Here is a 13,004-nt window from a genome sequence, read left to right as displayed (position 1 = left end):
GGTTTCAAACTAGGGTTAGGGTTTCAAAGTAAGGTTTCAAACTAGGGTTAGGGTTTCAAAGTAGGGTTTCAAACTAGGGTTAAGGTTTCAAACTCGGGTTAGGGTTTTGAAGTAGTGTTTAAAAATAGGGTTAGGGTTCCAAAGGAGGGTTCCAAACTAGGGTTGGGGTTTCAAAGTAGGGTTTCAAACTAGGGTTAGGGTTTCCAACTAGGGTTTCAAACTAGGGTTAGGGTTTCAAACTAGGGTTAGGGTTTCAAAGTAGGGTTTCAAACAAGGGTTAGGGTTTCAAAGTAGGGTTTCAAACTAGGGTTAGGGTTTCCAACTAGGGTTTCAAACTAGGGTTAGGGTTTCAAAGTAGGGTTAGGGTTTCAAACTAGGGTTTCAAACTAGGGTTAGGGTTTCAAACTAGGGCTAAGGTTTCAAACTCGGGTTAGGGTTTTGAAGTAGTGTTTAAAAATAGGGTTTGGGTTCCAAAGGAGGGTTTCAAACTAGGGTTGGGGTTTCAAAGTAGGGTTTAAAACTAGGATTAGGGTTTCAAAGTAGGGTTCCAAACTATGGTTGGAGTTTCAAAGTAGGGTTTCAAACTAGGGTTAGGGTTTCAAAGTCAGGTTTCAAACTAGGGTTAGGGTTCCAAAGTAGGGTTTCAAACTAGGGTTAAGGTTTCAAAGTCAGGTTTCAAACTAGGGTTAGGGTTTCAAAGTAGGGTTTCAAACTAGGGTTAAGGTTTCAAACTCGGGTTAGGGTTTTGAAGTAGTGTTTAAAAATAGGGTTGGGGTTCCAAAGGAGGGTTTCAAACTAGGGTTGGGGTTTCAAAGTAGGGTTTAAACCTAGGATTAGGGTTTCAAAGTAGGGTTCCAAACTATGGTTGGAGTTTCAAAGTAGGTTTTCAAACTAGGGTTAGGGTTTCAAAGTCAGGTTTCAAACTAGGGTTAGGGTTTCAAAGTAGGGTTTCAAACTAGGGTTAAGGTTTCAAAGTCAGGTTTCAAACTAGGGTTAGGGTTTCAAAGTAGGGTTTCAAACTAGGGTTAAGGTTTCAAACTCAAGTTAGGGTTTTGAAGTAGTGTTTAAAAATAAGGTTAGGGTTCCAAAGGAGGTTTTCAAACTAGGGTTAGGGTTTCAAAGTAAGGTTTCAAACTAGGGTTAGGGTTTCAAAGTAGGGTTTCAAACTAGGGTTAAGGTTTCAAACTCGGGTTAGGGTTTTGAAGTAGTGTTTAAAAATAGGGTTAGGGTTTCAAACTAGGGTTAGGGTTTCAAAGTAGGGTTTCAAACTAGGGTTAAGGTTTCAAACTCGGGTTAGGGTTTTGAAGTAGTGTTTAAAAATAGGGTTAGGGTTTCAAACTAGGGTTAGGGTTTCAAAGTAGGGTTTCAAACTAGGGTTAAGGTTTCGAACTCGGGTTAGGGTTTTGAAGTAGTGTTTAAAAATAGGGTTGGGGTTCCAAAGGAGGGTTTCAAACTAGGGTTGGGGTTTCAAAGTAGGGTTTAAAACTAGGATTAGGGTTTCAAAGTAGGGTTCCAAACTATGGTTGGAGTTTCAAAGTAGGGTTTCAAACTAGGGTTAAGGTTTCAAACTCAAGTTAGGGTTTTGAAGTAGAGTTTAAAAATAGGGTTAGGGTTCCAAAGGAGGTTTTCAAACTAGAGTTAGGGTTTCAAAGTAATGTTTCAAACTAGGGTTAGGGTTTCAAAGTAGGGTTTCAAACTAGGGTTAAGGTTTCAAACTCGGGTTAGGGTTTTGAAGTAGTGTTTAAAAATAGGGTTAGGGTTTCAAACTAGGGTTAGGGTTTCAAAGTAGGGTTTCAAACTAGGGTTAGGGTTTCAAAGTAGGGTTTCAAACTAGGGCTAAGGTTTCAAACTCGGGTTAGGGTTTTGAAGTAGTGTTTAAAAATAGGGTTGGGGTTCCAAAGGAGGGTTTCAAACTAGGGTTGGGGTTTCAAAGTAGGGTTTAAAACTAGGATTAGGGTTTCAAAGTAGGGTTTCAAACTAGGGTTAAGGTTTCAAACTCGGGTTAGGGTTTTGAAGTAGTGTTTAAAAATAGGGTTAGGGTTTCAAACTAGGGTTAGGGTTTCAAAGTAGGGTTTCAAACTAGGGTTAAGGTTTCGAACTCGGGTTAGGGTTTTGAAGTAGTGTTTAAAAATAGGGTTGGGGTTCCAAAGGAGGGTTTCAAACTAGGGTTGGGGTTTCAAAGTAGGGTTTAAAACTAGGATTAGGGTTTCAAAGTAGGGTTCCAAACTATGGTTGGAGTTTCAAAGTAGGGTTTCAAACTAGGGTTAAGGTTTCAAACTCAAGTTAGGGTTTTGAAGTAGAGTTTAAAAATAGGGTTAGGGTTCCAAAGGAGGTTTTCAAACTAGAGTTAGGGTTTCAAAGTAAGGTTTCAAACTAGGGTTAGGGTTTCAAAGTAGGGTTTCAAACTAGGGTTAAGGTTTCAAACTCGGGTTAGGGTTTTGAAGTAGTGTTTAAAAATAGGGTTAGGGTTTCAAACTAGGGTTAGGGTTTCAAAGTAGGGTTTCAAACTAGGGTTAGGGTTTCAAAGTAGGGTTTCAAACTAGGGCTAAGGTTTCAAACTCGGGTTAGGGTTTTGAAGTAGTGTTTAAAAATAGGGTTGGGGTTCCAAAGGAGGGTTTCAAACTAGGGTTGGGGTTTCAAAGTAGGGTTTAAAACTAGGATTAGGGTTTCAAAGTAGGGTTTCAAACTAGGGTTAAGGTTTCAAACTCGGGTTAGGGTTTTGAAGTAGTGTTTAAAAATAGGGTTAGGGTTTCAAACTAGGGTTAGGGTTTCAAAGTAGGGTTTCAAACTAGGGTTAAGGTTTCAAACTCGGGTTAGGGTTTTGAAGTAGTGTTTAAAAATATGGTTAGGGTTTCAAACTAGGGTTAAGGTTTCAAACTCGGGTTAGGGTTTTGAAGTAGTGTTTAAAAATAGGGTTGGGGTTCCAAAGGAGGGTTTCAAACTAGGGTTGGGGTTTCAAAGTAGGGTTTAAAACTAGGATTAGGGTTTCAAAGTAGGGTTCCAAACTATGGTTGGAGTTTCAAAGTAGGGTTTCAAACTGGGGTTAGGGTTTCAAAGTCAGGTTTCAAACTAGGGTTAGGGTTTCAAAGTAGGGTTTCAAACTAGGGTTAAGGTTTCAAAGTCAGGTTTTAAACTAGGGTTAGGGTTTCAAAGTAGGGTTTCAAACTAGGGTTAGGGTTTCAAAGTAGGGTTTCAAACTAGGGTTAAGGTTTCAAAGTCAGGTTTCAAACTAGGGTTAGGGTTTCAAAGTAGGGTTTCAAACTAGGGTTAAGGTTTCAAACTCAAGTTAGGGTTTTGAAGTAGTATTTAAAAATAGGGTTAGGGTTCCAAAGGAGGTTTTCAAACTAGGGTTAGGGTTTCAAAGTAAGGTTTCAAACTAGGGTTAGGGTTTCAAAGTAGGGTTTCAAACTAGGGTTAAGGTTTCAAACTCGGGTTAGGGTTTTGAAGTAGTGTTTAAAAATAGGGTTAGGGTTCCAAAGGAGGGTTTCAAACTAGGGTTGGGGTTTCAAAGTAGGGTTTAAAACTAGGATTAGGGTTTCAAAGTAGGGTTCCAAACTAGGGTTGGGGTTTCAAAGTAGGGTTTCAAACTAGGGTTAGGGTTTCCAACTAGGGTTCCAAACTAGGGTTAGGGTTTCAAACTAGGGTTAGGGTTTCAAAGTAGGGTTTCAAACTAGGGTTAGGGTTTCAAAGTAGGGTTTCAAACTAGGGTTGAGGTTTCAAACTCGGGTTAGGGTTTTGAAGTAGTGTTTAAAAATAGGGTTAGGGTTCCAAAGGAGGGTTTCAAACTAGGGTTAGGGTTTCAAAGTAATGTTTCAAACTAGGGTTAGGGTTTCAAAGTAGGGTTTCAAACTAGGGTTAAGGTTTCAAACTCGGGTTAGGGTTTTGAAGTAGTGTTTAAAAATAGGGTTAGGGTTTCAAACTAGGGTTAGGGTTTCAAAGTAGGGTTTCAAACTAGGGTTAGGGTTTCAAAGTAGGGTTTCAAACTAGGGTTAAGGTTTCAAACTCGGGTTAGGGTTTTGAAGTAGTGTTTAAAAATAGGGTTAGGGTTCCAAAGGAGGGTTTCAAACTAGGGTTGGGGTTTCAAAGTAGGGTTTAAAACTAGGATTAGGGATTCAAAGTAGGGTTCCAAACTATGGTTGGAGTTTCAAAGTAGCGTTTCAAACTAGGGTTAGGGTTTCAAAGTCAGGTTTCAAACTAGGGTTAAGGTTTCAAAGTAGGGTTTCAAACTAGGATTAAGGTTTCAAACTCAAGTTAGGGTTTTGAAGTAGTGTTTGAAAATAGGGTTAGGGTTCCAAAGGAGGGTTTCAAACTACGGTTAGGGTTTCAAAGTAAGGTTTCAAACTAGGGTTAGGGTTTCAAAGTAGGGTTTCAAACTAGGGTTAAGGTTTCAAACTCGGGTTAGGGTTTTGAAGTAGTGTTTAAAAATAGGGTTAGGGTTCCAAAGGAGGGTTTCAAACTAGGGTTGGGGTTTCAAAGTAGGGTTTAAAACTAGGATTAGGGTTTCAAAGTAGGGTTTCAAACTAGGATTAGGGTTTCAAAGTACAGTTTCAAACTATGGTTGGGGTTTAAAAGTAGGGTTTCAAACTAGGATTAAGGTTTCCAAGTCGGGTTAGGGTTTTGAAGTAGTGTTTAAAAATAGGGTTGGGGTTCCAAAGTAGGGTTTCAAATGTATCATTCAAAATAAAGTTAGAGTTTCAAAGTAGGGTTACAACCCAAGTTTAGGGTTTCAAATTAGAGATTTAAACTGGTTTTAGGGCTTCATAGGAGGGTTTCAAAATATGTTTAGGTTTTCAAATTACAGTTTCAAAATAGGTTTAGATCTTAACAATACTGTATTTCATCCTATATCAATTTTATGAATCTCAAACATGGTTAACATTTCAATTTCATATCCAGGGTTAAGGTTTCAAATTCTCTTTTCAAATGACGGTTTTAAGCCTGAGTTGGAGCTCAAAGTCAGAGTTTCAAATTGAGGTTTTGCCCCAAATGTATCCTTTTATGCCACGGGTAGGTTTTCAAACTAGGGTTTCAAATGATTTTTTTTTTTCACTTCACCAGTGATTCAGTAAGGTAGCCAATATTGACTTGAACCGACTCAAATCTTCCTCTCCACTCAACAAAGCGAAATATTGGCTTCGAATCATATTTGTGCGCGTCACCGTTAAGGATAATGAATGGCGTCACGTGGAATGTAAGCCTCGTTAAGGCCCCACCGGCACCCTGCGAGCAAAGCGCCTATTTCAAACGTTTCTAAGCAACATGTGCTTGTCATTGGACGGCAACCGTCGATTTATTTTTGGCTCCGTGTTTGAAAAACACAAACAGGTTTAATCCCGTCGTTACGGCTACAGAATGGGCGCCATTTATTCCTCCTACCCGCGTGACCAATGTGACCCAGAATCCATCTGGAGATCAAAAGCAGAAAAACAGCACTGCAGCCCGCGAGCACATTCATGTGAAAATATTCGATTGGATCGTGGAAGGCTGGCCCCGCAGGGCAAATCGGATTTATTTCAACTCAAAAAGAAAACAAAAAACCCAAATTTCCTATTTCCATGACTTTATGGGTTGAGGCTGCCATCTCAACTATCTCCTCCGTATTCGCAGCCAAGGCGCATGTCAGAAGCAGATTTGAAAGTTTGTCATGGCAATAAACGCAAACAAATACATAAAACTCAGGGGTGGGCAACTTAAACGATGGCGGAGGTCCCCATTTTTGCTCAGGGCAACCGGGGGGGCCAAACAGGACAGCGGACCTCCTAACCAGATGTATGACAAAAATGCCATTTTAAATAGGGACAAAAAAGGTGCATAATGTTTTTTTTTTCAAACAAAAAGGGAAAAAAGATACATTCCTCAACTAGAGGTTTTGGAAAAAACTACCTACTAATTTCTGGAGGGCTAAAGTTGATGAAATCCTCACGCCCTTCAAACGAAATGTCAACGGTTCTTGTTAAAAAAAAAAATCTTTTTGAAAGATCATTTGGGCCTGGCTTCACTTCTTCTCAGGTGGGGAAATACAGTCTTGGGGTTGGAGTTGCTCTTGACTGCCATCTAGTGGTAAACAACTACAACTGCTCATCTGCAGTAAAAATGTTTCTTTCTCAAAACCAATCGAGAGCCACTGCGAGTGAAGCCGCACGGGGCCAGTCAGTCGCCAGCTGCCCATTTCCGATAAAACGGATTCATCGCCCAGTCCAGGATAATGAATTGCGTCAAACTAGAGCATCACATTTCTAACCAGCGCAAGAGATCATCAGGTGTAATCATCATCGCTTCTGTCCATCGATCTATGCCTGCAATGTGTAGTGACGGGCACAACGATGACGTGTTCCACGAATGGCAGACGATGCATAATTAACCAGAGTATTCACCGATAACACAAAGTAATTGAATGCAAAAATCTGGGCGTAATTGACACAAAAGATTCATAATATAGATACAGATGCCACAAGATGGTGAAAAGCACGACTTTTATCCAAATGAAACTCCTCAACTCACTCCTACAGTTCCTTGGTATCAAAGTGCCAGCAAAACACTACTTTGGTCGATATGAAGCTCCTCGATTCACTTCAACCTAGTTGTTTTTCTCTTGACCAAATAAAGGTTGGGGACCACAATATGAGACATTTGATGCCGTGTCCCAAAGTCTAAACAATGGCCCACTGAGCTTCTTGAAATGTTTGGTCCCCCTTGGAGAAGGTTCCGGTCCATTCTAGCATTGGAAAGCTATTGTGGTCGCTCGATGGGGGGGCGAAAAACACGACTTCCTGTCAGACACTCAGCACGTTGTCTGTTAATGGCAACATTGGACGCAACATTGGAGGTCGTTGTCGTCGACATTCGATAGCCGGTCGCGAGCACGTCGGCGTGATGGACTTTGAACCTCTCACGGGCCTTGATCAATCAACCCTGTCACTTCCTGTTTGTCAGCGAACGTCTTTCTGTTTACAACACGCAGACTAAAGAAACTTTCTCACGGTAGCCGGAGGGCTCGCATGCCGAACAAACAAACAAACGCTGCCGTAAAGAATATCGGCCTACGTGACTTTTGGTGTTTGCCTTAGCCCAGAAGACAACAGCATGGAAATTGGTTTGATCTCCTGAATATGCTTTGAACTCAATAAACAATATTTCTATGAATGCTTTTAAAACACAGTTATAAATAGTATGTATTAATGTCACATTCTTCAATAATGTCACATTCTTCATGTGCTACGTAAAAAAAAAATCAACGAATCAGAAACATACAGAATCTTGTCTAATACCGCCATCTTGTGCCTGACTAACACAATGCCACATAAAGATAGACAAATTATGCAGTATCAATCTTATTAAACCGGGTGTCGCTTTTAAAAAAAGAAAATGAGTGGATGAATCACGGCTCTTATCGTATTTATGACTTTGTTGTTTCATACGTTTAAAAAAAATACTTACTGCACATGGTCGTTTTTGTTTAGTTTTGTTTTTTTTCAACAAAAAAACGCCTTACCATACATGGTCGTTTATTTTTGTTTTTTGTTTTTTTTACAAAAAACGCTTTACTATACATGGTCTTTTTTTTTCACAAAAAACATCTTACTATACATGGTCGCTTTTTTTTTTTTTTTTTTAACCAAAAACAACTTACTATACATGGTTTTTTTTTTTTTTTCACAAAATCGCTTACTATACCTGGTCGTTTTTTTTTTTTTTTACAAAAAACGCCTCATCCATGTCATCCTCTCAATCTCACTGAGTGCACTGCTTCCTCCTCCTCCTCCACACCATCGACTCTTCTATCGATCTTTGAGTGCACACCGGGGACGACAATCATGTAAATGCAAAGTGGGGGAAGGGAAGAGACGAGACGTCACATAAATGTCCTCCACTTGGCTCAGGAAAGTGTCCCGTCGGTGAGTTTCACCTTCTTGGCTTTTTGATGCTTTCGCTTTTCTGCTCGGAACACCTAACCTTGGAAAACACCAAGCAGTTCACTTATCTTCTGCAAGAGGAAAGCGGTCATTTGCGGTCATTGTTCTCTCAAAGTGGGAAACATCCATCCCAAACGACATCAGAGGTTGTTTCCTTGTACCAAACCAAGAAGAGGAAGCAGGTTATTAATGATTCATTCATGTCATCTGGCTCAAAATAAAGATCACGCCACGCCACGAGCAACATAGAACCTACAAAGTCCAACAGAACACATTTGATTTGTTGAAGTTTGAAATCCTTCCTTGAAAAGAAGCTGCAAGTATGAAATGAGCTCACCCAAGGCCAAAGGCTTGCAGCCAACTAACATTTGAACATATTATGGGTGTTTAACTTTGCCGCTGCTCTTTCTGTATGAAAAAGTGTTGCAAAAAAATCACCCGCCCACCATTGTTTTGAATCCAAAATTTAACTAGTGTTTTATTTACTTCTAATCCTACTACTACTACTAATATCAGTAATAATAATAGATCATGAACTTATGATAAACAAATACCCCCTCCCCAAAAGATAATAAAAAAAACAACAACAACAATATGCATTAGAACAAAGCATGGCAGATGAGAGATACAGTAATACTGAAAAAAAATAGGAAACTATTATGAAAAAAAAAATAGCTGATTTAAAAAACACAAATGTTGGGAAAAATGTTTGAAAAACAAAACGAAAAACAATAATTCAATACACCTCGAAAGCATATATATAATACTGTATATTGAAAAACACTACACCAATATATAAACAAGTACAAATATGAGATGAAAAATACTAGACAAAAAACATACATTGGAAAAAGTATTTTCTTAAAAAATCAGTCCTCATCTTGAAAGCGAAAATACTGATTAAAAAAAAAAAAATACACAAATCTAACTGCCCCCCCCAAAAAAACAAATTAAATGGAAAACACACGAATATTGCTAACAAATAGTAAATTAACTGCGTCCTAACTGCCCCCCCCCCAAAAAAAAACACAAATTAAATGGAAAACACACAAATATTGCTAACAAATAGAAAACTATGAGAAAAAAATAATATTACATCGCCGGAACTCTAAAGTGAGGACCGCCGAAATAAAGACTGTGCTGCTGTTGCGCCTCGCTACCTGCAGATGGCGCCAGAGGATGAACATCTGCAAATGGGGTCTATTCACAGAGACTCAACAGTACCTGCACAGATGTTTTTCCCAATCCAAACGATTCTTGTCACGTTCTGTGTTGACTAACCCACAGCTTTTAAACCGTCAAAAATTCGAGCAGCCACGATGTGCTTTTCGGAAGTGTCACAGGTGTCAAATAGAAGCAGAGAAAAAAAACACATTTGCTTGTAAAAAGCCTAAAACACTGCCTGGCCAGCATATGTTTTTACTGCCCACCGCCCTGCTTGACTTTTTCCACATGGCGGCGGCGTTGGCTGGCAGAAACGTCTGCCAAAACATCTGGACAGAGCTTGGGAACGTAAAAGCGTCCCATTGGCCATGCCCGCCCCAAATGAGCTGACACGTGCTACACTCTCACGCCCTTGCAGTCTTTCGTGGACATGGGAAATCAAAACAAACCATATGTGTGTGTGTGCGTGTATATATATATATGTATATATATATATATATATATATATATATATATATATATATATATATATATATATATATATATATATATATATATATATACACACACACACACATATATATATATATATATATATATATATATATATATATATACACACACATATATATACATATATATATATATATATATATATATACACACACACACATTTTAAAATTGTTTTACCACCCACATGACACACATTTGAATTCATTAGAAGTCCCAAGTCAGCGCCATCTTGTGGCACCTTAGTGCCAAAGAGCTACGTTGAAGTGACTTGAGGAGCTTCATTTAGACACAAGTAGTGCTTGGACGCCATCCTCTGGCATCTGTAGTCAGGTATGTCCTTTTTTTTTGTCGGGGTGCATCAATGACTCGCAAATTCACGGCAAGGCTCAGTCACAATATGCCAAAATCGGGAGCACATTCATGCGAAACGCCATAGACCGGCTAACGGAAACGAGCACAGATGTTAGGGCAAGCGTTCAAACAACTGCTGCTTTAAAACGCATGAAGCAGCGACACATACAAACCGAGCAGTGCAGTGATACTCACAGAATCCATTCTCTCACCTCTACTAGTTGGGGACCATCTCTGCCTCTTCTTCTCGCTCTTAACTACGCTGCATCTCTTCCAGCAGCGCTCTGGATATTGCGGCAAGACGCGGCAGTACACTCAAAGTGCACAATGAATTGAAACTGTGTACTGTAAAACACATAAAAAAAAGACAATCACTGTAAAATCTGTGATGCAGTGGGCGTTTGCTTTGTGTGTGCGTGCGTGCGTGTGTGTGTATGCGCATGCAGGCAATGTCACCTTGACTACAAGCTACAGGAGGCGATGAGGGCGCATCCGTGCACCGGGCAGCGGAGAGAGAGAAAGCGCGATTGCCTGCCCGTGTGTCTGATGGTGTGCGTGCGCGTGTGAGAGGAAGCGCGAGGAGCGACCGGAGATTCACCTCCCTTCACGGCGTCGCCGACATGTCAAGGCACTCAGGTGGGTCACGTGAGCAGTCACATGGCGCCCGCCTCACGTCATCGCATCGCACTTCATCGCTCAAAGATGCTTTCGGACAACACTTTGGGGTAACTTCCTTCAAGTTGACCCGAAGGCATGCTTGGATGAGTTTGCTGTGGAAGAACAAGCCCGTCAAACACACGTCCGTCAGGATGGACGAGGACGGAGACTGCCGGGTGTCTTTTTATTCCGAGCAGAAACGTGCGCGTGACACACACGGCCGCTCATTTTCCATTTTATTAGGTACACAAACTCCAATGCAAAAATGGAGTTAATGTTTCACCTTTGAGAGGTAAGAATGTCCCAAGATGTTTTTTGGCAGTTTGCACTTGTTTTTGATATTGTGAGAAGGTGGCGTGTTTGAAAGGTAAAGGCGAAAAAGGAATCAAGACACTGCAGCTAAATAAGTAGAATATTAAAAGTGAAGCAATTTGTGTACAAATGTTTGCAAGGAACATGATGATAATGGGGCTGGGTAGACTTCTTTTTTATACTCAAGGACCACATTTGTTTTTTAAAAGAATTGAATTTAAAAAAAACATTTATCTTTTTATTTACTAATATCGTTCATTTTATTTATAATAAATCGGTTCACCAATGATTTAAAGAATGTTAAACGTATATGTAAAATAACTTTGTTAAATAATACTAATAAGATACATTTTGATACAATGTGAAATTATACATCAGGTAAAATGGTTTATTTTGCAAATACTGTGTTAATTACAATAAATAATGTAATCATTTTTAGAACGAGAATTTAAAAATATGAATTGGACTGTTTACAGTATTTCGAATTGTTCATTTCACTATTATTGTGTCAACATAATCAATTCATTAACCCATTACTTACCGCGGCAAATGAATGATTAATGATTTTAATAAACTACTTTTAAGAGGAAAGGCGGTTAATGGACCAAGGGAATTCTTGTCAATGCAAATGTACGATTATTCGCGTAAAAACAAGAAAAACACCGGCATGATGTGAAGCCCGAGTTGACGTGAAGCCCCTGAAGGCACCGCGAGGGTCTGTGACGTCACCCCCTTCTTCCCATCCCATCCCCGCCCCTCCCTCTCCCTTTCCCTCCTCCCGATGCATCGAGCGAGAGTAGGGATGCTCTCCGAACGCGAGAGTGACTGCAGCATCTTCAGCGAGACGACGCACAGCAGCACGTCGCTCTCTTTTGCCTCCGCCTGCGCGCTCCCGACGTCACGCACGCACGCACGCGCGCACGCACGGGCCGGATCGTCGCTCTTCTACTGCGCATGCCCTGCAGCTTTTCTCCATCTTTTTTTTTTTTTTTTTTTTTTTTTTTTTGCTTTTTTTATGCCCCACTCGGAATTGACCCGTTTCGTCGCAATGACACGCGCGTGATGGAAGACTGACGTGAACGCGCAACACCAGCCTCTCTTGGAATCTTCTTCTCTTCTCCGACCCCGCCCCCGCCCTCGTCCACCTTCTCCTCCGATCCCCCCGCGCAGCATCTCTCGTACGCGCGCGTGCGCGAGAGCCCCACACCGCTTTTTCGGATACGCGCGCGCGCCACCCTCCCGAGGACTCGCCCGCGCGGCCACGCTGCGTCAAGAAGAGAAAGGGAGAGGGGGGGGGGCAAAAAAGACGAAGAAGAAGGGGGGGATTTAAGCGGGCCGAGGCAACATCCGAGCGAGCGCAAACATGATGGCCGGCGGAGCAGTGCAGCAGAACGGCCTCTTCGTCACCCCGCACCACCACGGCCAGCAGCCGCACATGGAGGCCGACCCGCCGGACTCGCGCAAAAGACCCCTGGAGACCCCCACCGAGGCCAGCAGCACCAAACGCACTAACACGGGAGGTAAGAGATGCGCGCGGGCGACGGAGCGATTAGCGGATGGGCTGGCGCTGGCCTGGCCTCGATCGGCTGCATGCGCGGGGTGGCCCTCGGAATGGCGACGTTTGATTAGGACGCCGATTATTGCGGAGCCTCCGCCGCTGCTTAGCGGCCGCGTGCGTGGCGGCGGGAAGGGACAACGAGGCACGACCGCGGGATGCGGAGGCGAGGCGAGGCGAGGCGAGGCGGCCGCGGAAGCCTCGCCTCCATGCACCCGGGCTGTTTTTCTCCGCCGAAGCCCCGCGCCTCACGAACAAGTGGCACGTAAACAAGTGAAATCCGGATGCGGCTGGTGCGTGAAGGCATCATGACCTTGTGTGTGCGAGAGTGAGTGAGATAATCTCACACATCAGACGCCATCGCCAGATTAACGAGCAAGTGCGTCAGTGTGCACTCACACGCCATGGCAGCCGTGCAAGTCCCTCTTATGATGATGATGATGATGATGATGATGTTGATGATGATGACTATTGTGATGGTCAGGATGTCGCCATGGCAATCTCCATTCTTGTTTTCTTTTTGTGTTTACATGCTGTCA

The 13,004-nt window shown here is 41.9% G+C and overlaps 1 protein-coding gene and 1 long non-coding RNA gene across 8 annotated transcripts in view; one reads left to right on the top strand and one right to left on the bottom strand.

The window, feature by feature from the left end:
* LOC147144324 (uncharacterized) overlaps positions 1 to 13,004 on the bottom strand; it is an 83,934-nt gene that overhangs the window by 8,808 nt on the left and 62,122 nt on the right. For 5 of the 6 annotated variants that reach the window (XR_015087563.1, XR_015087566.1, XR_015087562.1 and 2 more), the window contains 2 exons: positions 10,398 to 10,711; positions 10,154 to 10,286 (listed from right to left, as the gene is read on the bottom strand). This is a non-coding gene — a long non-coding RNA (uncharacterized LOC147144324). Of the gene's footprint in view, positions 1 to 7,701; positions 8,068 to 10,153; positions 10,287 to 10,397; positions 10,712 to 13,004 lie in introns of those variants that run through there. The other variant, XR_015087565.1, reaches the window with a different exon arrangement.
* Positions 11,911 to 13,004, top strand: part of nova2 (NOVA alternative splicing regulator 2) — a 58,445-nt gene continuing 57,351 nt past the window's right edge. For both annotated transcript variants that reach the window (XM_086036594.1, XM_086036593.1), the window contains exon 1: positions 11,911 to 12,430. In XM_086036594.1, the coding sequence (XP_085892720.1) occupies positions 12,274 to 12,430 (157 nt within the window). In that variant the 5' untranslated portion in view covers positions 11,911 to 12,273. The remainder of the gene's footprint in view (positions 12,431 to 13,004) is intronic.

This window comes from Filicampus tigris, chromosome 7, assembly GCF_054856515.1.
Source record: "Filicampus tigris isolate MCC_2025a chromosome 7, RoL_Ftig_1.0, whole genome shotgun sequence".
Classification (NCBI taxonomy): domain Eukaryota; kingdom Metazoa; phylum Chordata; class Actinopteri; order Syngnathiformes; family Syngnathidae; genus Filicampus; species Filicampus tigris.
This window is presented reverse-complemented; position numbering and strand designations above follow the sequence as displayed.